The following is a 25,364-nucleotide window of genomic DNA, read 5'->3' as shown; positions in this document are numbered from 1 at the left end:
AAACAAACTTTGCTCAATGCTTGCGCAACTTGTGTACTCTTTGACGGCCCTTAAAACAATCCTTTTATATGTCTAAGGTTAAGAGAAAAGAAGGCCCAAACAACTAAACACAGATCCTAAGAAATCAAATTAGAAATTCTGATTTTCGTAAACCTCAACGATAGAAGTTGTCGAGCATCTGTTGAGATAGTTGTCGAGCACACGGGCTTGAGCAGCTTCCTTAAACCTCGACACATGCTAGCTGTCGAGCTTTAGTAACTTTGCACTTTCAGCTTGTTTTCTTGGACAGACTTGAAGGTTTCAACACTTGATCTTGAAACATGGTTTCTTGAAGTATTTCAACACATCCTAGATCTACCCAATTACAAGTAAAGTGCGTTTTGTCAAAGGATTAGCCAATTATATAAAATCATGACATATGTTCTTAACATGTGAACCACATATGTCCTAACAAAGTTGCTGAGTGATCTACCTGCAGTTTGTGAGCCTTTAATAAGGGAAGTCTATGCAAATGCTGTTGTAAGGGAGGATGAGCTGAGTTGCTGGATCAGAGGACATGAGTTCACCCTAGATGCACATGATATTGATGAGGTTCTAGGGCTTGAAGGTTTAGAGGATCATGATTTCACCAATTGCAAAGACAAGATGCTATGTATAGAAACTATCCAGAATCGGATTCGTGGTGTTAAAGAGGGGAGATGTCTCAACACTAATGCCTTCCCTGCTAACATGAGGTGTTTGACCACCATTATGATGTTCAACTTGTATCCAGTGAGGAAGCTGACTACAACCACCAATGCCAGAGCTATCTTCCTCATGGAGTTCAAGGAGAAAACCTTTATTGACATCAGCTCTCACATTTTTGATACAATTGTGGATGAGACTAGAACCACCTTTAGGCCCAAGTCGATTTTTCTTAGCCTTCTCATGAGACTTTTCAGAGCAAAAGGTGTTGCAATCCCTCAAGATATCAGTCCCATGACTCCACTCTCAGCCATTAACAAACAAACCGTCACAAGGATACAAGTTCATCTTCAAGGTGATGAAGAGGAGGGTGACCAAGGAGAAGGCGATCCAATGGTAACTGAAACAGAGGCTGCAAGACAGACGTCCACACCCAGAAGCAGAGGCAAGAGGAGCAGGGCTTCAACCTCATCAGCTGTACCTCCAGATGCATTTCAAATCATCCTGGGGAGGATTAATGGACTCAGAGAGGTCCAGAATGAGCATACTGACAAGATGGCAACAATTTAGGAATAGCTCATCACACTTTCAGCCAAGTTTGACAGCATCAACACCCAGCAGTGACCCTTTGGCCATTCTGGTCAAAAAGGGGGAGAATTTTTTGAGAAGCAGCTCTTGAGGGGAAGTGCCATTTTGAGGGGGAGCAGCCAAAAACAGTGTTTATTTAGTTTATTGCTCAGTTTTATTTTATGTTGATGATTATGGTGTTAGTTATAATACTATGTTTTTGAATACTATTTTCATTATGGGTTTGATATTTTGTGTGAAACTTTGGTTTATTAATACTTAAGATGTTTTTCAGTATGTGTTTAGTTTGTGTTTATACCTGTTGCTTTTGTAAACTTTTAAGGTTTCTGTACCCATGCTTTGTAGCTTAAGTACTTGTTGTTAAATGTCATGCATTATCTTTAATACTCCACACTTGTGCCCTTGTTGGATCTTGTATCCTTGATGCAAATACCTTAGCGTTTTGCATTGGTTGTGTATTGGACATGCAATTAATTTTTGCGTTTGCTTTTAATTGCATTGCGTGTCCGGGTGATCATTTACTAGCTAAATGTTCATTGTAGTCATTCTTTAATGACTATTTTTGTTTGATCAAGTTATGCTTCATAGACTATATCTTGTTTAATATCTTGATCGCATTTTACTTGCTCCTATACATACCTTGTTCAACTTGTTATAAGCTTAATGAAAGTTTTGTTTGTGTGCAAGTGTTTCAGGATACAAGTACATAAGGTGCAAGTACTTCACAGCTTCTAGAATTGGGTGTGAGTGAGTTTTACCACTGTTCCTAAACTCACGTTTAAGTCTAGAGTCTGGTTTAAGAGTTTTGTCACGGAATAGTCAAAGGGGGAGATTGTAAAATTGTTACTTACAACTATTTTGTGTTGGCTTTAATTCCGTGCCAAATTTGATTGTAATTTTGTTCAATCATGTTTACCCTATATTTTATGTGGGATTTCATTGTATGGGTTGTGTGTGAGAGAGTGTGTGAAGACTCAAGTTCTCATTGAAGGCCAAGTGGAAAATATAATATTATTTTATTACATAGCATAACTAAAATAATATGGTGTTTATTGCTATACATTTCATTTTTACTATTTTTCTTCTTATCTTATTTTATTCAACATTTTAGCAGCATCCTCCATATCATAATTATTTATATTTTGTCTCATTTTTTTAAAATTAAACGTATAATATTTTATTTAAATTCAATAAATAAAAATTGTTCTTTAAAGTCTTCCCATGAAATATTACAAAGAATCAATGGAAAAATGAAAAACAAAACAAATATCAATTTAGAAACACTCAATTAAAAAAAATAGAATAAAAAAATATCTTATAAAGTATTCCCATAAAACATTACAATGCATCAATAGAAAAAGAGAATACAAAACACATGTGATTTTAGAAACACTAAATTTATAATAATAATAATATCAAACCAAACATATCGTAAAATAAACTTATAGTTATGGATATACTAACTTCATGGCAGCAAAATGGAATAAAATAAAAATAAAAATAAACATTACAATATGCATATTTAGTAAATTAGAATTATCATCAAACTTGGGAAAACAATAGGATGTTAACAAAGAAAGAGAGAAAGAGATTAGTGAAAGAAATTAGTAAAAGAAATCATACGTCAATTAAATAAATTAATTAGTAACAGTTAATTGGAAAACAAAAAGGCTGGCAACTAAAGGAGTAAAAAATTAATTAAAGATGACCTTACAAATGTTATTAAAAACTTTACAATGCAAATAAATAATCGTTAAATTCACTTAATTAAATCATATAATCAACAATTAAATACAATCATTCAAAATTTAAACTTGAAACTAATCAAACTCTAATCTAGAAAATCATATTTATTATCAAAACTAAAAGGAAGGCGTTCTTCAGTAATAATAGAAATATATAAGAAATAAGGATGAAAATTTTCAAAATCCTTTTTTTGACATTTCATTTAACATTATTTATAAATAATAAAATATTAAAAAAAATCCTTAAATGCTGATATTCTTCACACACCATGACTTTTAAAATCTAATGAAAGGTTCTAAGAATTTAACTCTCATTTAATTCCTTTATTATGAAAATCACCAGCCAGTAGAATATGATAACAGTAAGAAACGTTATAAATGAGAGCATGAAAAAACTAATTAGCCACTATTATTATGGAATAGATGTCTTTTTTTTATGCATCTAAGAAAATGAAATTTATAGAGTTTACTTATTAAGGTATATGTGAAGATTCACGTTAAAAAAATTTGTAAAAGTTTTTTTGAAAAAAAAAAAGTATATGTAAGGTTTTTATAAAGAAAATGAAAAACCAATTTTTAATTACTACAACTGTCGCCACTCTATAAATCAAACACAACACTTATATTCAATATCCTAAACAACAAAGTCAGACCCTTTTGAATATACACCACCATATTCAACTTATAAATTACAACCCAAATCAATCATACAATTACACAATCAAAGCATGAACATGTAACATGAATTACCTTCTAAATTATTGCTTCGAATTTTCACAATTATTGAAAGAGAATCACCAAATTTAATTTTTAGAAAACATCAAGACAAGGTGAATTTTAATTTTTTTAACTTCCATAGAAAAAAAAAATTACCCACATTATTTCCATCCTTATGGAAAAGAAGGTTTACATGTAGCATGCAAAACATGTTTAATTGACTTAGAGATGTAAAAATTAGTCAACTGACTATGGTAGAATTAAGGTTTCAAATTTTAAATAAAACAATTCAACAATAATAAAAAATTATTCTGTGAGAAATATGATTATTAAATGCATTACTTTTCATTAAATTCGCTCAAATTACAAAATAATAGTAATAATGAGACCACCTTAAAAAATAATCACGTGCGACACGCAGGTTCGCGACTAGTTATAAGTAAAAAACAACAACACACTCCCTGCCATTCCAAATTGTTAGTCCTTTTTTTCATTTTGGAATGTTCCAAAATAAAGTCTTTTTTCCAAAATTAATAAATAAAATTCTTATCTTACCTTTTATTTAAAAAGTCATTTTTCTTTCTTTATAGTTTAAATTAATGAGGGAAAAATACCTTGACACCCCATAAACTTTTATTTCAGCCAATTTAGTACCTGAACTTCACACCTCAGCCAAATCACTACATCCGTTAGTCTCCATTTAATAAACTTGGATGATAGTACTTGTCTCAATTTGGATGATAGTTTTGAAAATTTATACACTTTTACTTAATAGACAATGCATTAAATGATATTCCATTAAAAAGTTGAATTTTCTAAACATGACCGACAATTTGGTATGGAATGAATAATTAAGACACACCAAGGGGGTTTGTTAATGCAAGGTGACAATAGGTTGGGTAGTCAAAGAGAGTTTGGCTCTTTCCAAGTTACTTGGATTCTATTAAAGGTCACTAAATAGCCAATGACCCATTGGTCAGGCCAACAGCTCGCTAGCCCACTAGGCTGATGAGCTGTCTAGCTCGATATTTGTAGCCCAGTGGGGCAGGCCATGGGCTTGTTTTTTTGTCTACGGGTGCCCATTGGGCTAGCTTGTTAGCCCGACTTATTAATCCCGAATTTACAATGAAGAAATTTGGGTGGGGTGGGGGGACTTTAAGACCACACACTTAAGTACTAGAATTCTCAAAATGATTGTACTTAATGACGTCCAATTTTGCAACAAAAATTGTAGTGTAGGAGGTTAGGGTTTGTCCACTAATATATATATATATATATATAATACAATTGTTCCCCTTCTCTTTATGGGAAGGTTTCTCAAAAAAAATAAATAATAATAATACAATTGTTAGCATCTTCCAAACAAACAGCAGCTATACTAGGTGGAAGATTAACCAAAGTGAAAAAACAAGATATCATAGAATCTAATGCGAACTTCGCTACTGTATGAGCAGCAGAGTTGCCGCTTCTTTTGACCCAATTAAAAGAAAATGACGTAAAAGACAAAGCTAGCCAACTAATATCTGAAATAAAATGTGAGATGGACCAAGTGGAGTTGCCAGTACAATCAAGGATGGCATCAATGCAGACCTTTGAATTACCTTCAAAAATGACATGGCTCCATTTTTCTCGGGAAGCTAGCTAAACAGCCCATAACATTGCCCCAGCCTCCGCCTTCAGAGGGGGACCGCTTTGGGGTGATCCTAGCCCAAACGTACCAAGCCTTGGGAATTTTTGGCAACAACAGCCAATGCCGTGTCGGAACTAGAGATTGCCGCATCAACGTTAATCTTGATAGTACCTGGAGGTGGAGATGACCAGTTGGGAAAGGCAGAATCTGGATTGGTATGCTCTGACTTGGAGAAGATGAGATGGCATTCAAGAAGCTTGGAGTGGATATTCTAAATTAAAGCCTGCAGGTCCACTGCTCCTTTATGGTGAAACACAAAATTGCGGTTCGCCAAATCTCCTCAAGGGTGAAAGCCATGTAGAGGGGAACCAGCCATTGGTCTTAGGCTTGACAGAGAGTTGATGGTGGGTTTAGAATCAACTTTATGATATCAGCTGATGTTGTTAAATGCATCTCCTCGGACCTAAATCCCCAGCATACCGAGAAGCAAAGAGCTTTAGCCACAGGGCATTTGATGAAGAGGTGGGATGAGGTTTCACAATCCTGATTACAGAGCATGCAGGCAGAATCTGCAACATCCATGCAACACATCAGATTTTCTTTTCCACCAATATTGTTAAACATCTAATATCAATCCAATTTTAGTACACAATTGGAATAAGTAAACACATAAACTATCCGATTGGTAAATTTAGAAATTAGTTATTAATAAAACTCTCTTTGGTTGGTTATATTCATCAATTGTTCCAACAATTTATTCTAGAAAATAATAATTTTACTAGAAAAACTCAAGAACATCACATACTATGGCAAAAGTAATATCTAACAAGATTATCACATTTTGCTAGAGAGATTATAAAACTGTATTCTAACAATAAGAAGATTCAAGAATAAACTTATGAAAGAATTAGAAATTAAACATTAATCTAACAAAACAATTAAGAAAAAAAGAACAATTGATTTCAATAATCAAAACATGAAAAACATGCTTGAATTGATAAGTGGACAACTTACAACATTGGGAATTCACCCCTAACCCTATCCTAGGTTCTTAAGCTTGCACAGAAAATAAAAATTTCCAAAAATTTATGAAAAATAATGTTTTCCAGCAGCCAAAAAACATGGTTGCCCTTGTTTTCTTTTAATATTTATAACCTCTAAATGTGTACGTTGAACGTGCCAAATTATGAATCTTTAGTATTCTTTAAAAGCATAATTAACTTACTTCATGCTTCACAGTTAATTAAGTAGTAACAACATGAGAGGTATCACTTGGTGCAAGGAATGCATATTTTAGTGCGTCAACACTAAAAGGAAGAGGTTTTGTTTCTCTTTCGGGCAACTCCTCAAAGCATGGTTCCCAACCATTCACACTCCTCGTGTTCACTTCCAATATCATGTTACCAAAGTAAGCTTCATGAGTCCATTCTTGCAATTTATTAAGGCATTAGTAGCATCTAAAAATGAACTGAATAATAAAATTTATTAATTTGAACTAACATATCTTCTATCACCCCTCTTAGTCTTTTTACAGATCGATCAGCTAATTGTAACACCATAGAAGTGGGTTTTATATCACCTAAACCAAGTCATAAGTAAACCGAGTAGAGCCTCAAATTAACACTTGCCCTTAAAAACAACAGTGTGTGTTCCATGGTCCTCCAATAATACATGAAATAGTGGGACATCTAGGGTCTTTGTATTTGGAGGGGTCTTATGTTGAATTAAAGCATGTACCTGCTCCGTTAGAAAAGCTATGTTCTTGACATTGTGCCTCCTTTTCATTGTGCACAAATCCTTAATTACATTGGCATATGATGGTATTTGCTTAATGACATGCAACAATCGAAGATTAATTTTTACTTGCCTGAGGTTTTGCAAAATTTCAGGGCTATAATCCTATTTCCTTGAAGATTTTAAAACTTGAGGAAATGGTATAGCGACAGGTCTCTTAGCAATTTCATCAGTATTGCGAAAGTCAATATCATCACTACTCATGTCTAATTCTCTTAAGTCGCCGTTGGAGTATCTACATTTTTTCCACTCAGAGTATTGATAGCATTGACTTGCTGAAGATGTGACTTATCCTTTATAGAACATTGAACCATATATTGGCCTTGAAAATTTTGAGGTTGGGATGGAAAATTTTCTTTCTCATTTATAGTTAAAGAACTAGTTAACTTTGAAATATGACTCTTTATCTCCCTGTTCTCTTCAACAAGTTGGGTGAGCAATTTATCATGCTTCTTATTTGTTTTATTTTGAACCTTTATAAATGCATGAATGTTCTCAAGTGAATTAAATGGGTGTGAATGTGATGCATGTGATGTAGGAAGTGGTTGGAAAAAATTTCTTTGTAGTTATGACGAAGAGTGAGTCTCATTTTTCCAACTAAAGTTAGGATGATTCTCAAGTTGGATTAGGGTGAATAAGTCTTATTATAATTACTAATAGCCCCCACAATGTTCTTCATACATTCTTTGAGTAACAATGCTCCTTGAATGCCCATAGTTTTTAGCATTCTGCAAAAATGTGTACGTTGAACATGCCGAATATTGAGCATTCTTCAAAAATTACGTACTTTGAATATACAAATTTTGTAAATTCTTTAAGTGATAATGTTCGTCGAATGCCCAAAATTCTCAACATTCTCTAAAATATTGTGTACATTGAACTTTAAGCATTATTCAAAAAATTACGTACTTCAAACATTTAAAATATACATATATATATATATATATGAAAATTATACTAGTAATAGTGTTCGTTGAATATGCAAAATTTTCATCATTTTTTTGAAATATTATGTACTTTGAATCTACGGAATTTTGAGCATTCTTTGAACATTGCATATTTTAAACGTACAAAATTATGTAAAGTTTTCAAGTAATAGTGTTCATTCATTGCACAAAATTTTCGACATTTTACTAAAAAGTTGCGTAGGTTCATCATGCGAAATTTTGTGTGATCTTCGAAAAATTTTGTATTTTGAACGTACAAAATAATGAAAATTCTTTGAATAATAGTGTTTGTTAAATATGCATAATTTTCAACATTTTCTAGAAAAAAAAAAAAAAAAAATTGTGTACATTGAATGTGCGGAATTTTGAGCCTTTTTTTGAAAAATTGCGTACTTCGAACTTAAAAAATAATGGAAATTCTATGAGGGCGCAGAATTTTCAACATTCCTTGAATATTTTGTATGTCGAGCATGCAAAATTTCTACATTTTATGAAAAAATGTATACGTTGAACGTGCCGAATTTTTAGCATTCTTTGAAAAATTGCGTACTTCAAATGTCCAAAATTATGTAAATTCTTTGAGTAATAAGGTTCGTTGAATGCACAACATTTTCAACATTCTCTAAAAAATTATATAGTTAGAACATGCAGAACGTACAAAATTATGCAAATTTTTCAAGTGATAGTGTTCGTTGAATGTGTTGAATTTTCTATATTCTATGAAAAATTGTGTATTTTGAACGTGCGTAATTTTGAACGTTTTTTGAAAATTTTGTACTTTGAACATACAAGATTATGTAAATTCTTTAAGTAATAGTGTTTGTCGAATGCGTAGAAATTTCAACATTCTCTAAAAAAGTATGTAAGTTGAACGTTCATATTTTAGTGCTTTCTTCAAAAAATTGTGTATTTCAAACATACTAAATTATGTAAACTCTTTAAGTCATAACGTACGTTGAATGTGCAGAATTTTCAAAGTTTAATGAAAAATTGTATACATTGAACATGCAAAATTTTGACCGCTTCTTCAAAAAATTGCGTACTTCAAACGTACAAAATTATTAAAATTCTATGAGTAATAGTTTTTGTTAAATGCGCAGAATTTTCAACATTCTTTAAAATGTTGTGTACGTTGAACATGAAGAATTTTCAACATTATTCGAAAAATTGGATACTTTGAACATACAAAATTATAAAAATTCTTTGAATAATAGTTTTGTTGAATGAGCATAATTTTCAATATTTTCTCAAAAATTGTGTACGCTAAATATGTGAAATTTCAAGCATTCTTCGAAAATTTGCGTACTTAGAACGTGCGAAATTATGGAAAAATCTGAGTAATAATGTTTGTTGAATGCGCAAAATTTTTAACATTTTTGAAAAATTGTATGTCAAACGTGCTTTATTTTGAGAGTACTTGGAACATACAAAATTATGCAAATTTTTTGAGTAATAATGTTCATTGAATGAGCAGAATTTTCAACATTTTTGGAAAATTGTTTACATCAAACGTGTTGCATTTTGAGCATTATTTGAAAATTGCATACTTCAAACATACAAATTTATGTAAATTTTTTGAGCAATAGTGTTTGTTGAATTAGCAGAATTTTCAACTTTCTATGAAAAATTATGTATGTTAAACGTGCCAAATTTTGAATGTTCTTCGAACATACAAAATTATGTAAATTCTTTGAGCAATAGTATTCATTAAATGCACAAAATTTTCAACATTCTCTATAGATTTTTTCCTTCATGAAATGAGACACTTGTGATGTTGATATGTATGAGATACCATGCCTAAATGTATGTTAGGACATGTATGAGATGTTGTGGCTAGATGTATGTTTAGGATGATACGTGTTGATAATGCCATGGCAAAATGAATGGTTAGGGTTTTGTGATGATGAATATGAGACAATGATATACCATATTTTGGTGCATGTTAGGGTAGGTGTGCGTGCATATAGAATAGCCTATTAGAGGATCCTTTCATCAAATTAGGATATGGAAAGTAAAAGCCAACTCACAAGTTGGGCAGAGTTGAGTGCACCTTCCCATCTCTGTACCTTATCACTAGACACAAACTTTGGATAGACCAGACCCTCTGTAGGGACAATACATGGTTCCTAAACCTAATTTAGGTGGTGAATCCATGAACCCTCTGCCTCCAGTCCACTCGGCTAAGGCTTATTCCCTAGAGCACAACAATCATGTATAGTAAGGGTAGTTAAACAAAAGAAGCACACACCTTAACTCTCTAATCCCTAAATTAGTAACCCCTAAGTCCCTAACCTCTAGATTCTTTATCCCCTAAATCGCTAACCCCAAAATTTAAAAACACATGAATTGCTAACCTCTTAATCTCTAATTGTGAATCACTAACCCCTAAATCTCTAATCCTAAATCCTCAACCTCCAAATCTCTAACACCAAAATCGCTAATCGCTCACTCCTAAATTTCTAACCCCTAAATTTATACCTATTAATCACAAACCCCTGAATCACTAACCCCTAAATTTCAAACCCCTAAATCGCTAACCCCTAAATGTCTAACTCCTAAATCACTAATCCCTAAATCTCTAACCATTGAATCTCTAATCCTTGAATCGCTAATCATTACATCACTTACCACCAAATCTCTAACCTCTCCAAATTTCTAACCCCTAAATCACAAACATCAAAATCTCTATCCCTTGAATTGTTCACCACTAAATCTCTTACACCTAAATTACTAAATCTCTAACCCCTAAATCGCTAATCCCTAAATTTAAAAAAATGGACAAAAACAAGTTGTATTATGTGAATTTTTTTTATTAACATCTAATATTCACAATCCGTTTCACATTTTTAATTGAATAGAATATCTACATCTGGTTTACTTGTTTTTCTCCATTTCATAGGTATGATTAGTTAAAACAGGTGCCGTTATGATATTTATTAATGAATTTATGAAAAATTTTAAAAAACTGCACACATGCACATGTGCGCGCGCGCACACAGCTAATAACTTGATGGCAACTTTAAGCTCAATAGCAATTTTTCATAGAATAAAATTAAACTACAATCACCACAATGAAATTTTTAAAATTTTCATTTGCAATGTAAATTACCAAATTGACTAAAAAATATTCAATGGAACCAATAAAGCCTTCAAAATCATGATAATCCAAAACTTTAACTAATAAAAGGGCAATTTGGCATGTCTTGAGATCATTCATTTATAACAACCTTAACCATTTATGATCTCATGAACTTGCACAGCTTTTCCCAAATTAGGCATCTTTAGGCCCAACAATAAACTTCGCTATGAAAAACCCAATCGTATCGAGTGGAGATGACGGATCAAACCTCTGCACAAGTTCTTCCTCCCCAGGTCTTAACCATTCCCTGTGAGTTCAGCATTGAAGTAGTTATATGGCTTATTATCTACCAAGTAGGAACAATCAACTTCAAAATTTATTATTATCAGGAGACTGGTAGAAGAATTCATAACAAGTACGTAAAATAGGCTGTCATACATTTATATGAAAACCAACACCAATCTATATAAAGTGAAATGATATCAATGAGTTACACAATGGCATATGCCTAGACAAGAGTACATACTCGATATATCCATCAGGAAATTCACAATGACCAACAAGGCCAGGACCTCCAATTCTTGGATGCTGAAAGTACCATAAAAATCAAAATTAGATGATAAACAATCATATAATGGCATTTCCCCCTACCCCCTCCGAAAAAAAAAATCAAGAAATAAACATCGACATGATACCTCTTATTCTAGAAAAAGCTACTGCTACCAACGTGATAATGAAATTATAGTTTGTACTGGAGTGGAGATGATAACACAGTTTTGATTATTATTATTATTATTATTTTTTTTTTTTTTTAAATTTAGAAGGGAGGCTGGTTCTGTCTCTTTACTCCAAATATTTTTCCAGTGATCGAACAACCAGTATCAATCTTCTCTTCAAACTTGAGCAACTTCTCTTGAATCCTTACAAAAATATATCTATTTAACAATAATATATATAAAGCCGACATGTAGCATTCTATATTGCTACTCTCTCATTGTGTCACGTCATCTAACTATTTCCAACTCTACTCCATTTTTAACTCCTCTATTTTCATTCCTCACTTCCTCTAACACTCCACACTTTCTTCTACTTTTTATCTCTCCATTACTCTCTACCCTACCATTACTCTTCATCCATTCCTCTTCTTTTTATTTTGACCTCATCTTCTTTACTAAAATATATTATTCTCTTCCATTCAATCCATATTTTTCCCAAATAAAAATGTGATTACTCTCTCTATTTTTTTCCCCTATTGGTGGATTTATAATTCTTTCTTGCATCTCTACTTTAGGTTTATGATTTTTTGTTTTGAACCATTCTCCCACACTTCTCCCACACACAAAAGTGATTATTACTCTATGTATGTGTATATATGTATAATTTTTTTTTCTTTCTTTTGGAATCTTTAATTTAATCTTGCATTTTTACTTTAAGTAGATGAATTTTTGTATTGAACTATACTTTAAGCTATTTTCCTTTGATTATTATAAATATAGTATTTATTCACATAATGTTATTCTATCATATAGTATAACTTGGAAATTTTGGTATTTACAACTATACCTTTTATTTTCGATACTCTCTCTCTCTCTCTCTCTCTCTCTCTCATAACTTTGGTTTGATTTTTATTTGAGTTAATCTTTAGTTAGTTTGGAAGTGAGAATTTAAGTTCATATCAAAACACAATCTACATGACTGTATATGACTATGTATTTGAATTTGAATGTGTCTATCAATTGTTTTTTTTTTTTTTTTGCTGAAGTGTCTATCAATTGTTTTAGTAATATCAATTGTAATTATGTGATATGTTTTGATTATGATGATAACCTCCTTAAGAAAATGAAAATTTTGAATAATAAATTTAAAACTTAAAATTTTATTTGTACCAAAAGAAATTAGATAATGCATAATAACAATAGTTAGAAGAATATGTATCACTTCAAAAAACAATAATATCAATAAAAAACACCAAAAATAATAAAATTATATATTTTTAAAAATATAGAAATAAAAATTAATTTTCAAAATTGTTTAATTTTTTGAGAGCAAATTATTTACAATAAATTTAGAGAATAAATTATACATTAAACCACATCACAAACTAATAATATATTCCCACACATTGCATGGGTTGGCAACTAGTAGGTAAAATTTTGGTTCTAACCTGTGGTACCAAGGACAGAAAAGTATATCTATCCAACGCATATCGTACCAATGCTTCATTCTCACCAGGATTTATTGTACACCTAACCCAAAAAAAAGAGACAGTATAAACAGTTCAGTTCAGGGTATGATGATGCACACAATAAACATTATTGCTCCAATAATCAGCAATATACTAACAACAGTGTTCATACAAAAGATCATTAGGCATTACCAAAGTCACTGGCTTAATCTTGATTGTGTGACCTATGTACATAAACAATGGGCTTAGAACAGATCTAGAACAGTAAGCCTGACCCAGAAATTATATACATAGTTATTGATTAGTCTATTATGATAGGAAATATTTACCTCTAAACCGGTTTAGAGAAAAATTCCCCCCACCCATAATGTGGCGATTGATAAAATCATTCTCAGGACCTATTTAATGAATCATGTGACTTACTTAAATAATGCACATGGATGATTTTATTAATCACCACGTAATGTAATAAGTTGGAGGAGATTTGATACAGGACAGCCTAGGCTTCACCACCTAGAACAACCCTATAAACTTTAAGATTCACAACCTAAGGATTGCTTGGCTTCCCCAACAAACAGAAAAGCAATTTCACCAATGAAAGAATTTTTATAAATAATAATAGTATGACTACAAACCAACCATCTGGAGCCTTTTTATAGAGCCTCCAGGAAATAAAGATTAAGATAACATTCATATAACTCTCACCTAAAAGATAATCTAAAACTAATCCCTATCTAAAAACATGAAATTTAATCCATATCTGAACCCCAAACTAAATAAATGAAAAATATATATAAAAATATGATATAATCCAATAAAAATATATAAAAAATAAATAAAATTTAAAAAGGTCAATAGATTTCGACTAAGAAATTCCAAAATAATTTCTAGTGGTGCTCCCACATCAAGATTCATTCAAACCAGTTTGGAGGAAAAAATTTGTCCATTATGATATAAGTATTTGTGTATTACTGCACCATAACACTTAGATATAGCATGCAATCATACACAAACATGCATAACACTATGAAAAGAGTATCAAGGAAAAATATTTACTATATGAGCTCCTCACTCTTCCACATTCAAACAATTTAAGAAAACTTAGAACATTTACTCTCCAATCACCCAGTGGACAGTACCAATCAAAAGTCAGTAAAAAGAAGAGAGAGAGATAACAATGATATGAAACTAAGAAATTAAGAATATTATGCCTGTTATTGTTATCATGGTGAGGCACTTGAAATGTCAACATGTGGTAATATAATGAGTAACACAATGCATGCATACTAACGTTGAATACACGATTATTCCACCTGGGCGAGCTAACTGAACAGCCTGGTCAAACATTCTCCTCTGATACTTTGCATGGTTTCTTAAGGATTCAATTGTATCCTGCCAACAAAAAAATTAATATCATATTTTCTCAATCAATTGATAATAGAAAATCAAACATTAAAACATAAACTATGTCTATAACACTAGCATGAATTAAATGAAAAAAAATAGTAATAATAATGATTGGCATATGCTCAAACAAGCAATCCTAATTTTTGAATAAGACCTCAATCTCTACATACATTCCCAGCCAAATGGAGAAGCATAAGATGTGGCTGGGAGTGTTTTCTGGCTTTTTAAGAACACGTTTGGTAGGCTATTTTGAACAAAATTTTTTGTATTTACGCTCTGTTTGTTTTTAACTAAAATATTTTTTCTAGAAAATGTTTTCTCATTTTCAGGTGTTTGTTTGCATATAAAATATAGTCAAACTAGTAAAATATTTTCTATTGACCGTAAAATCCTTTATAAAAAGTTGTAAAATGTTTTACCCTTAAAAATTGGTAAAACATTTTACAAAAACACACAGTTGCTTCCTCTCACCCCATTTGGTGGCTAGGTTGCTAGTCCAGTAGGCTAGGTTGTTAGTGCCAGCAATTTGGTGGTTGGAGCGGCCGCTCCTTCAACTAGTGCCGGTGGTCTGGTCACCGAAGCTGCCACTCTAGCGATCGGTGAAAGTGTCCGATTATCAGAGCTATTGTTCCAATGACCGATGCCAAAGGTCTGATAACCGAAACAGTCATTCTGGCCAGCGATGCTGGCTGTCTGGTTGCTGAAGACACCATTCTGACCATCGTTGTTGGTAGTTCAATAACTGGAGACACCATTCCGACGATGGTGGCTAGAGCTACCATTCCTGCAACTGGTTTCGGAGGCATAGTCACTGGATCTCTGCCACCAGCAGTCCCAGTGGCTGAGCCCTCAATTTTGGTAGTTTGCTTGAAAAATTTTACTTGTCATACCAAATAATTGATTTTTTACAAGGAAAATTAGTGTAAACCCACCTATGGTTAGACCTATTTTAATAGTGCCTATTCGTGATTTGGAATTTATCATTTTTTTTTTTTTTTGATAAGTAAGAAGAGAATATTATTAATGAAAAGAAAAGCAAGAAAAACACAAAGAGTTCACGGTAGTGAACAAAGGAAAAAAAGGAACAAAAAGACAGAAGCAGCCCCTAATCTATTCTAATAGATGAAATAAAATCCATAAGGGTAGAACAATCCGAGAAACCCCAACAACGAGACCAATCAAAGAGGGTCCTCTAGCAAATCTCTAATAACTGAACCACAGTTTTCCCTTCATCCTCAAAAGACCGCCGACAGTCCAAATAGTCCACATTAAACAGTCTGGAACTAAATCCCAAATATCAGAACTATGCTTCCCAAGCCAATGATACCAACAAAATAATAGTCCACAACTGAACCTGGCATGACCCAATCGATCCCAAACAACCGAAGCATATACATCCACAAAGAGTGAGTTATCGGACAAAAAAGTAACAGGTGATTCACAGATTCTACATTACAACAACACAAACAACAACGATTCGCCAAAGGGCGACCACGAAGCATAAGATTATCCAACGTTAGAATCTGGCCATGAGTTGTTGTCCACATAAAAAAAGCCACCCTTTTAGGAACCTTAACTTTCCAAATACCCTTCCAAGGAAAAGTGGAATGAGCTGCATTACAAATCTTATGATAAAAAGACCGAGTACCAAACTTCCCACTGCCATTAAGATCCCAACAAAGCCTGTCACACCCCCCACCCCTAGGAATTTGGGTTTGGATGAAATGAAGAAGGGAGTAGGAAGCCGCCAACTCCCAATCATTGAATCCCCTCTGAAATCTTAAACTCCACACTCTGTCATTATCACCCACTAGAGGGCTTAACACATCAGAAATATAAGCCTCCTTATTAGTTGAACACAAAAATAACTAAGAATAAAGAATATTAAAAGGAACATCCCCAGTCCACTTATCATGCCAAAAAAGAATACGAGAACGATCCCTCACCACAAAAGAGAAATTCTTAGCGAAAATTTCCCACCCTTCACTAGTACTCCGCCATAAATCACAACCATGAGCCCTACTACAAGCTCTAGTGCACCAACCCCCTTTTCCCTCCCTATATTTCATGGCAATGACCCTTTGCCACAGATGAGAGGTTATATGGCCATACCTCCAAAGCCATTTCCCTAATAGGACCTTATTAAAAGGCGCCAACTTCTGAATTCCTAAATCACCCAACTCACGGGGTAAGCAAACCTTTTTCCAAGCCACCAATGGATATTTGAAACACTCAACTAATGAGCCCCACATGAAGTTCCTTTGAATACATTCCAATTTAGTCATCACAGCTTTAGGGATAGTAAAAAGGGAAAGGTAATAAATCGGAAGGCTTGAAAGAGTACTCTTCAGTAAGGTGAGTCTACTCCCCTTTGACAAATAAAGCCGCTTCTAGCCTGAAAGCTTTTTTTCCATCCTCTCAAGGATCGGATTCCAAATAGAGGTTGTTTTGTACAAAGTTCCCAAAGGCATCCCCAAGTAAATCATAGGCAAATTGCCCACCCTGAACTGAAGGATATTAGCCAAAGACTGAATGTTACGCACCTCCCCAATAGGGACAATTTCACTTTTCCCCATATTCACCTTTAAACCAGTAAAAGCTTGAAAACAAGTCAAGACCATCCGAATGGACAGAATCTGCTCTCTAGAGGCATCACAGAAAATAATGGTATCATCAGCAAATAAAAGGTGAGAAACACGGATACTAGTAGAATTAATAGAACCCACATGAAAACACTAAATGAAACCACCTTCCTCAGTTTTCTTCAGGATACAACTTAAAACCTCCATGATCAAAAGAAAGAGAAGGGGAGACAAAGGATCGCCTTGTCTGAGGCCTCTAGAGCTACCAAAGAAACCAGCAGGAGATCCATTAACCAGAACTGAGAAGCGAACGGTAGAGACACAAGTCTTTAGCCATCTCCTCCATCTATCCCCAAAGCCCATCCCCTCCAACAGATAAAACAAAGTGTCCCAATTCACATGATCATAAACTTTTTCAATGTCTAATTTACACACCACCCCCGGAGTACGACACTTCAGTCTACTATCTAAACATTCGTTGGCAATAAACACTGAATCCAAAATCTGTCTGCCACCAACAAAAGAATTTTGTGACTCCGAAATAAGATTATTCAACACCCGCCTCAATCTGTTAGCTAAAACCTTGGACAAAAGCTTATACACACTGCCCACTAAGCTGATAGGCCTAAAATCTTTGATATTCAATGCATTATTTTTTTTGGGAATCAGAGAAAGAAAAGAAGCATTCAGAGACCGTTCAAACTCTGAGCTCCTATAGAAATTATCAAAGAAGGCCATGACATCTATTTCCACTACACTCCAGCATTTTTGAAAAAAAACCATAGTGAAACCGTCAGGACTTGGGGCTTTATCACCCTCCATCTCTTGAAGAACCTTTACCACTTCCTCCTTAGAAAAATCCCTCTCTAATTCAAGCCGCTCATCCTCCTCAATGCTAGCAAACTCTAAACCATCCATAGAAAGGCGCCAAGTATCTGACTCAATGTACAATCTTTGATAAAAATGGACCACCTTAGACCGCACCTCTTCCTCATCCTCATAGAGGAAACCATCCACCTCAATACCCCGAATATGATTAGTTCTTCTATGGGAGTTTGCAACCCAATGAAAAAAGCGAGTATTATTGTCTCCCTCCTTCACAAATAAAATCCAGGACTTTTGTCTCCAAGAAATCTCCTCCAAAGAGGCAAGATGTGCAATCTCTCCTTTAATCTAAATATTACGAGTTTGATCCTCTTGAGAAAGACCTGATAAGTCCTCCCTAGCATCCAAACCCAACAATTCAGATAAAAGACATTTCTTCCTAAAGGCCAGATCCCCAAATTCCTCCTTATTCCACTTTTTCAAGTCCTCTTTAAGAGCTTTTAATTTACGAGCCAAAATAAAGCTAGGAGAACCCAAAAAGCAATACCCATTCCACCATTACCGAACCCTCTACAAAACCCTCTTCTTTCAACCACATATTCTCAAACTTAAAGGCACTCCGACCTTTATTAACACTACCTGCCACCACCAAAAGAGGGCAATGATCAGAAACTACACGAGGGAGTACCCTTTGAGAGACGTTTCCAAAGTGATCTACCCAATCCACCAATGCCAAAGTTCTATCAATTCTTGACATACAATCTGTCCCCGAATCTCTAAACCAAGTAAACGAAGCCCCTTCAAGGGGTAAATTCACAAGGTAATTAGCCTCAATGAAATCTGAAAAAGCAAACATAGCTGGACTAAAAGCCTCACAACCAAATCTCTCACTCGGATAACGAATGGTATTGAAATCCCCAAAAACACACCATGCCGTATTCCACCTGGAGTGCATCCTTGAAATTTCTTCCCATAAAGCACCCCGCTGATTATCCTCATTAGGCCCATACACTCCTGAACAAGCCCATACAAAATCATCTACAACCCCCTTCAATAACACATTAACAGAAAACCGACCAACAGCACAATTAACTTTTTCAAAAACTCTCTTGTCCCAAACCAATAACACCCCCCCTGCAGTATTTACTGCATCTAGAACAACCCAATCTAGAAACGGACTACCCCAAAGGCTTCGAACAACAAAAGAGTTTAAAGAAGACAGCTTAATTTCTTGAAAGCAAACTATATCACACTTCCACTCCTTGAGAAGATTTTTACATACCTCTCGCTTTTGAGGATTATTTAATCCCCTAACATTCCAAGATAGCAGTCGTAAACTCATTTAAAACTGGTAATCGCCCCCGTACCTACTGAGAAGTCTCTGTTCCTCCCCTTAGATGCTACCCCATCATAATTAATAGAAGAAAACAAACCTTTGAGTTCCCTAAGCCCTTTCTGCTTGGAGTTCTCAATACCTTTAAAAGATCCAACACTAACAACATCAACACAATCTTGTTCAAGAAGACAAAACAGAGCCAGGCATTGATCTTCATGCTTAACAATAGGAAAACCCACAATTCTACAAAAAATTTTCATCAGGCTACAAACCCATTTCAAATTTTTCACCGCTGGCCCCTGAACCTCTCCCTCATCACCTTCCTGGATCACCTCCAACTCCTTTTGTTCATTGGGATCCCATTTAGATAGGGGTGAGCACTCCAAAAATCCATTCTCATCCTCTCCATGAAAAAAACCACTAGGATTAACTTCATTGTGCTTCCACTGAATCCAGAGATGCTCAGGCACTTCCTGTAACATCTCAACCCCATCTAAGTGGCTCGGCGACACTGGCTCAACACTAGGACTACTCCATTTTTCTCCCTTCTCACCAGAAACCACCGTAGAGTCATCTCTCTCTCCAAAACAGAGACCCTCCTCACAACCCAAACCCGACAGAGGAGAAAAAGAGTTATGGGCAACACCCAGATGCCAATGATAAGAAAAAACCTCAAATCGAGGTCCCCACGGCCTCGCCGTCTTCCCTACCCTCAAAACCCCTGCTATCGAAGTATGGGTCTCGTCCCCCATCCTTCGATTGGTCACCTCCACGCCGGAAAACCCAAGAATGGACCTCTCCAATGCACTCGCCGGCACCGATGCAGTCACCGACGACCCAGAAACCTCCGTCAAACTCGCCGGCACCCTAGCTGTCACCGACGACCCAAGAACCTACCTCAAGCTTCCACTCGAGCTCTCCCCTTCAACCCACGAAGATTGACCCTCAGATGAAACAAATAAGGACACGGGTTTGACCAAAGTACCCTTAAGTGAAGAAACAGTATCCACGGCTGGGCTTTGACGAGCCCACCAGCTTGTTTTATAAGTTTTGGCCCTCCACTTACATCCTTGGGCCAACTGAAATCCATTGCACCCAGACATGTCACATAACGTTTCCCGCCCTCAGGCTTGCACACTCTCAAAGCCAAAAAGGCAGGGGTCAACTTAAAGGTACAAGCCTGCGTGGGTCTGCCATTAATGACTAAAACTTTGCCATTTAAAACTAAACCATTCTTTGCATGGACTCCAGGAATCCAGTACTGCCCCCAAATTGCTCCAAATTTTTCAAAATTCCTGAACTTATGCTGATGACCATGAGCAGAAAAAAGTTTATCACTCCGGTCACCACCAGCAGACTGACCTCCTCCACCACCACCATTTTTGGAGGATACTTCAGCCATAGAAACCGGTTTACCACCAATGAAAAAATTCCTCATCTCTCTCTGAAACAAAGACCTACCTGTACGATTGGAGCTTGCTAGTATCATAACACACCCTCGGCGAGCCCCACCATAGTATTCAGCTATTACCACAAAAACACCAGCCTTATTCGACCTCCCACAGAATTCCAACAACTTATTATTTTCCCGGAAACATTTGCAAATGGAAACTTTCCCTGGAACCCAATCACGAATATCAACAAAACAAGAAAGGATCCACTCCAATCCTTTACGACCTACCCAAATAGTGTGCTTGACATGCCGGCTGCTCTCATGTATAGCATACGAATCATCTCGCCCACCATTGAAAGAAAAAGAGAAAAACTTTGCATCAATACGGAAAGGAATCTTTCTACCCGCCTGAACCGATAAAGATGGAGAGGTATTAAGGTTAGAAGCTGGTTTGGTATCAGTTTTAGGTAGGGAGATAACAGGTAACAGTGGAGGTGTAGGCACAGAAGGTTTAAAAGGCAATAAGGATGGTTGTAAGGGGGGTGCCGGTGGGCAAAAACTAGAAGGGATAGAGGGATGACAAAAGGTGTATGAAGGCAAACCAAAAGGTGGGAGTTGAGGTGGAAATAGAAAAAGATAGGGAGGGAGGGAAGGAATATGTAGGACAGCCGGTGGTAGGAAGGGGAAGAGAGAGGAAGTTGGTGGGGTTGATGGTGAGGGTGAGGGTGATGGTGGGGAGGGGGTGGGGGAGGGAGAGACATGCTAGTCAAGTCATGCTAATCAACAACTGCCCTCCTCTATAAAGGCATCACCTCTTTATTGTCAACTTCTTTGGACATTCTCCATTTCTTCCTTCATCACAAGTTCTTCTACAAAATTAGGTGGCAAAAACTCCTTGAGAGTTATTGGAAACTTAGACCAAAATCCATACACTCTACTGAGTTTGAATTCCTTTGCTCTTTCTCTGGTCTTTGCCCCCCTCCTACTTTATTAATCGTTCTAACAATGCTTATTTTTTCTTTTATATAACCTCTCTCAAGGGCCACTTGCTAGCAATCAATCTCCTTGCACTTGCTATTCCTTAGGCTAACACAAGTGCTCCATTCTCCTTGAATGTATCTTCCGTCATATTTTGAGATTTTTTTTTTCTTCCTCTGAAATTGCTCTTCCAGTGCTAGAACTAAGAATAGGCTATGCTTGCAAGATCTCAGCTATCAGGAAAAGAAAATCTCCAACTATTACAAATACGGATTTGAGGTGACCACAGGTTGCTTAGTAGGGTCTATTTTGATGACACCATCATTTAATCACTTTTGATCTGATTTTAGGAACTCAACAATATTCTATCGGATGAAAATAATTAGATAGAATTTTTAGTATGAACCAATCTAAAGAAAAAACAAGGTAACCAATAAAATGCAATACATTTAAACTAGTATGAAATTGAATGATTTCAAATGCAAAGAGTTACATTGAATTTGGTGGCTAAGGATTCATCACTTCTCAAGTTTTGTGGAGATGCCACGGAAGCACAAATAACCTTTCTTTGCTCCTTCCTTTGCTTATAACAAAACGAATTAATCCTCTTTCCACCTGACACTGCAACTCTAGCAAATTGAGAAGCCCCAAAACTTTTTTGAAGAGATCAAGTTATGAATAATGAAAATTTGCAAACTTTGAAGCAGACCCAAATCTAAAATTCAACCAAAAATGCCATCAGAGGCCAATTCAAGATGAAGGAAGTGGAAATTTTAGATTTTGAAGCAGACCTAGATGGATTCTTGTGCAAAAACCACTTTGGAAGAAATTATTTCTCTCATCCACGCAAAACCAGATTTCACACCAACACACACATACCCATAGCAACACCGTCACAACCCTCTAAACCCATGAGCATCTTGACCTCCATTGCAGAAAAATGTGACCCACGTGCTGCCTAGAGCTCCTAATGGTACCGTATTGAAGAGAGAAATAGTGAGAGTGGGTGAGTTGACTCAGCTGAGTCGAGTTAGAGAGAGAGAGAGAGATGATAAGACTAGGAGAACTTATATGGAATTCAAAGCAAATCGTGTGCTATTACTGTGATACCTGAAAAATATCAAATTCACGTGCACGGATCTTATCATCAAAGTTCTTCATGTCTTTCCAAGAGTCCATCACCAACTCCAACAAAAACAATTGAGAGTGGATATGAACTGGAAGTTAAAAGTATAAAGTAAATTTGTTTAACTCAACACCACTACTTTTACGCTATTGATAAAAAGATATGATTTTACTAACTTATTAGATTTCAAAAGAGAGAATAAGAAGAGATAACCTTTAAACTTTAAAAGAAAAAAGTATAAAATTTATATGTGGGACATATATACAATAAGGGAATAGAGGGAGAAGGTCCTGCAGAAGAAAGATTAAAAAGACAAAAAGAAATACTAGACTAGTCAAAAAAAATAAAAAAATAAATAAAAATAGTTTGAAGACCACTTTATGAATTTTTATAAATTATTCTTTTCATAATTGTTTTATGTTATGAATTTTTTTATTGATTAATGAGATTATGAAATATGTAACACACACACACACACCAGTATACACCCGTACCAAAATATTCCATTCTAGTAGCCAATCTAGAATGGAATTCAAAACCTTGATATATAGGCCCGCATAGTGATAAAGCCCTAGCAGCTACTAGGGTTAGGTACAGCTGGGGTTTACAATATAATTAGGCCTCTTGGGCCACTACATAATTAACTCATAAACCCAACATCTTTAACATAAAGAGAAAATGGGGAAAAAAAAAACCTTAACTACTTATCAACAAAAATACAGAAGAATCAGCATAAAAATTAAATAAAAAATAGAAGAAGGCAATCTAAATTGGATTGTCCTACCTCTCCAGCAAACAACCGGGGTCTCAAACCAAGGGCAGAGCAGGGAGCATCAAGAAGGACTCTATCAAAGCTGTTAGGAGAAAAACCTTTCGAATTCTGAACCCTACCACCATTGCACTGATTTCGTCCAGTGCCATTCCGTATTCTTCGTATATTCTTCCTGATGTCAGCTTTGCTAACATAAGTTCTCTCATTCGCTTTTTCATTGCTAACTAATATATGACTTAATTAGAGATGAATTCATAACCATAGACAAAAATATTATACAAACATCAAAGAGGAAACAGATATGAAAACAATACAAAAAGAAAATCAAATACAGAACATGCATTCTGGTAACATGCAGAATAGAAAATTCTTAACTTCACAAATCTAACCAACATTATAATGCTTATATATTCTATTTTTTCAACATTTCAGTAGCATGTTTTTGGCCCTCTTTAATGATTCATTATGTTGAGTATGTACAACAGAATAGGAATAAATCGAGAAACACTCTGTCCTGACTAACTGGTCACGGCCCCACTCCCTGCTATGGACTTGAATGGAAAGATGGTCTTCTATGTGCATCAGCCTGACATTTACTGTGTACTAGATTCAATTGGACCATAAATAGATGATGAGCAGTGGCCAAAGTGATCTTAGGCAATTGTTAAGAATAATAAATTGACTCAAAAGTACATCTTGTCATCTTTCTAAAAGTTTAAGAACATGATATCTCCGGTACATTTCCCCCATGCGGTTCCCAAAAAAAAAAAGAACATGATATCAATATATCAAGATTTACCGGTTAGATAAGCAAAGAAAAATTTGATGATTACTTCAGAATATTTATCAAAATGTGGAGCCAAAATTTCTTTAGTGCTTTTCTACTTGGGTTCAGTAGATCAAAGTATTCACCTACCACTTTCCTTGCCACTCTTCTCAGCACTCATCCCTTCCATAATGATGGATGAGTTTCTCTCCACATGTGAACCCATTAAGTCAGAACTTTGAATAGTTACACCATCTATCTCCTCACTGCAACATAGATCGGTAGTAATATCGGAGTCATTCCTTCGCCAAACAGCTTTAAGAGCATCCAACTTAAATGCAGTTATACAATTCAAACCCATTTCAGCAGCCAGTTTCTGAATGTCAAGCACCTAGAAATAAGTCGATCAAAAAGAAGCAAGAAGTTAGGACTCAAAAAACAATGAAACTGAAAAAGATGATCAGATTACTACATGGTGTAAATTTCCATTTACAGAAGGGAAAAAATTTCAACACTCTCAATATCAAGGAGGAACATAAATTCATCTATGAGAAAGAATTGGATAGAAATTAATTTACTTTTTCAAAAGTAGAAGACCTAATTATATTAAAAAGCATTTTTCTTCTGCAGCAAGGACCCATGTATCTATTACAACATACCAATGCCTCAGAAAACCAGTTATTATGGAATGTAAATCACATGCAAGTGAACTGTTGAGTTTTACTTTCCATCATATTACAATGCAAGCATAACATTACCGCTCCTTTCAGCATGCTTTATTCTGGGCATCAACCCACACCAATCCTTTTT

The 25,364-nt window shown here is 35.0% G+C and overlaps 1 protein-coding gene across 5 annotated transcripts; it reads right to left on the bottom strand.

Moving 5' to 3' along the window:
- Positions 1-11,116: 11,116 nt before the first annotated feature.
- LOC112033484 (rRNA (cytosine-C(5))-methyltransferase NOP2C) lies at positions 11,117-24,973 on the bottom strand. 5 transcript variants are annotated; one of them, XM_065782273.1, is made up of 9 exons: positions 24,705-24,817; positions 23,801-23,960; positions 23,001-23,107; positions 22,770-22,857; positions 22,384-22,511; positions 14,661-14,761; positions 13,349-13,430; positions 11,711-11,772; positions 11,117-11,491 (listed from the first exon to the last, which is right to left on the bottom strand). In XM_065782273.1, the coding sequence occupies exons 4-9, from the start codon at positions 22,819-22,821 to the stop codon at positions 11,377-11,379; spliced, it is 540 nt and encodes a 179-aa protein (XP_065638345.1). In that variant the 5' UTR covers positions 22,822-22,857; positions 23,001-23,107; positions 23,801-23,960; positions 24,705-24,817; the 3' UTR covers positions 11,117-11,376. The 5 variants fall into 5 exon arrangements, with proteins under 5 accessions (XP_065638345.1, XP_065638346.1, XP_065638343.1 ...); XM_065782274.1 differs by having other exon boundaries at positions 22,770-23,107; XM_065782271.1 differs by lacking the exons at positions 22,384-22,511; positions 22,770-22,857; positions 23,001-23,107 and having other exon boundaries at positions 23,801-24,008; positions 24,701-24,973.
- Between the last annotated feature and the right edge of the window lie 391 nt (positions 24,974-25,364).

Source organism: Quercus suber, unplaced genomic scaffold (assembly GCF_002906115.3).
Source record: "Quercus suber isolate HL8 unplaced genomic scaffold, Cork oak 2.0 scaffold_295, whole genome shotgun sequence".
NCBI classification, from domain to species: Eukaryota; Viridiplantae; Streptophyta; class Magnoliopsida; order Fagales; family Fagaceae; genus Quercus; species Quercus suber.
This window is presented reverse-complemented; position numbering and strand designations above follow the sequence as displayed.

Bases quoted from the DNA above. Each gene is read 5' to 3' on its own strand.
- LOC112033484 (XM_065782271.1), bottom strand. From the start codon at position 24,915: ATGGGTTTGAATTGTATAACTGCATTTAAGTTGGATGCTCTTAAAGCT. The intron at 13,431-14,660 runs GTTAGTATGCAT...TTTTTGGGTTAG, and splicing joins GGAATAATCGTGTATTCAAC to GTGTACAATAAATCCTGGTG. The intron at 11,773-13,348 runs GTTAGAACCAAA...TGGTACTTTCAG, and splicing joins TTCTGTCCTTGGTACCACAG to CATCCAAGAATTGGAGGTCC.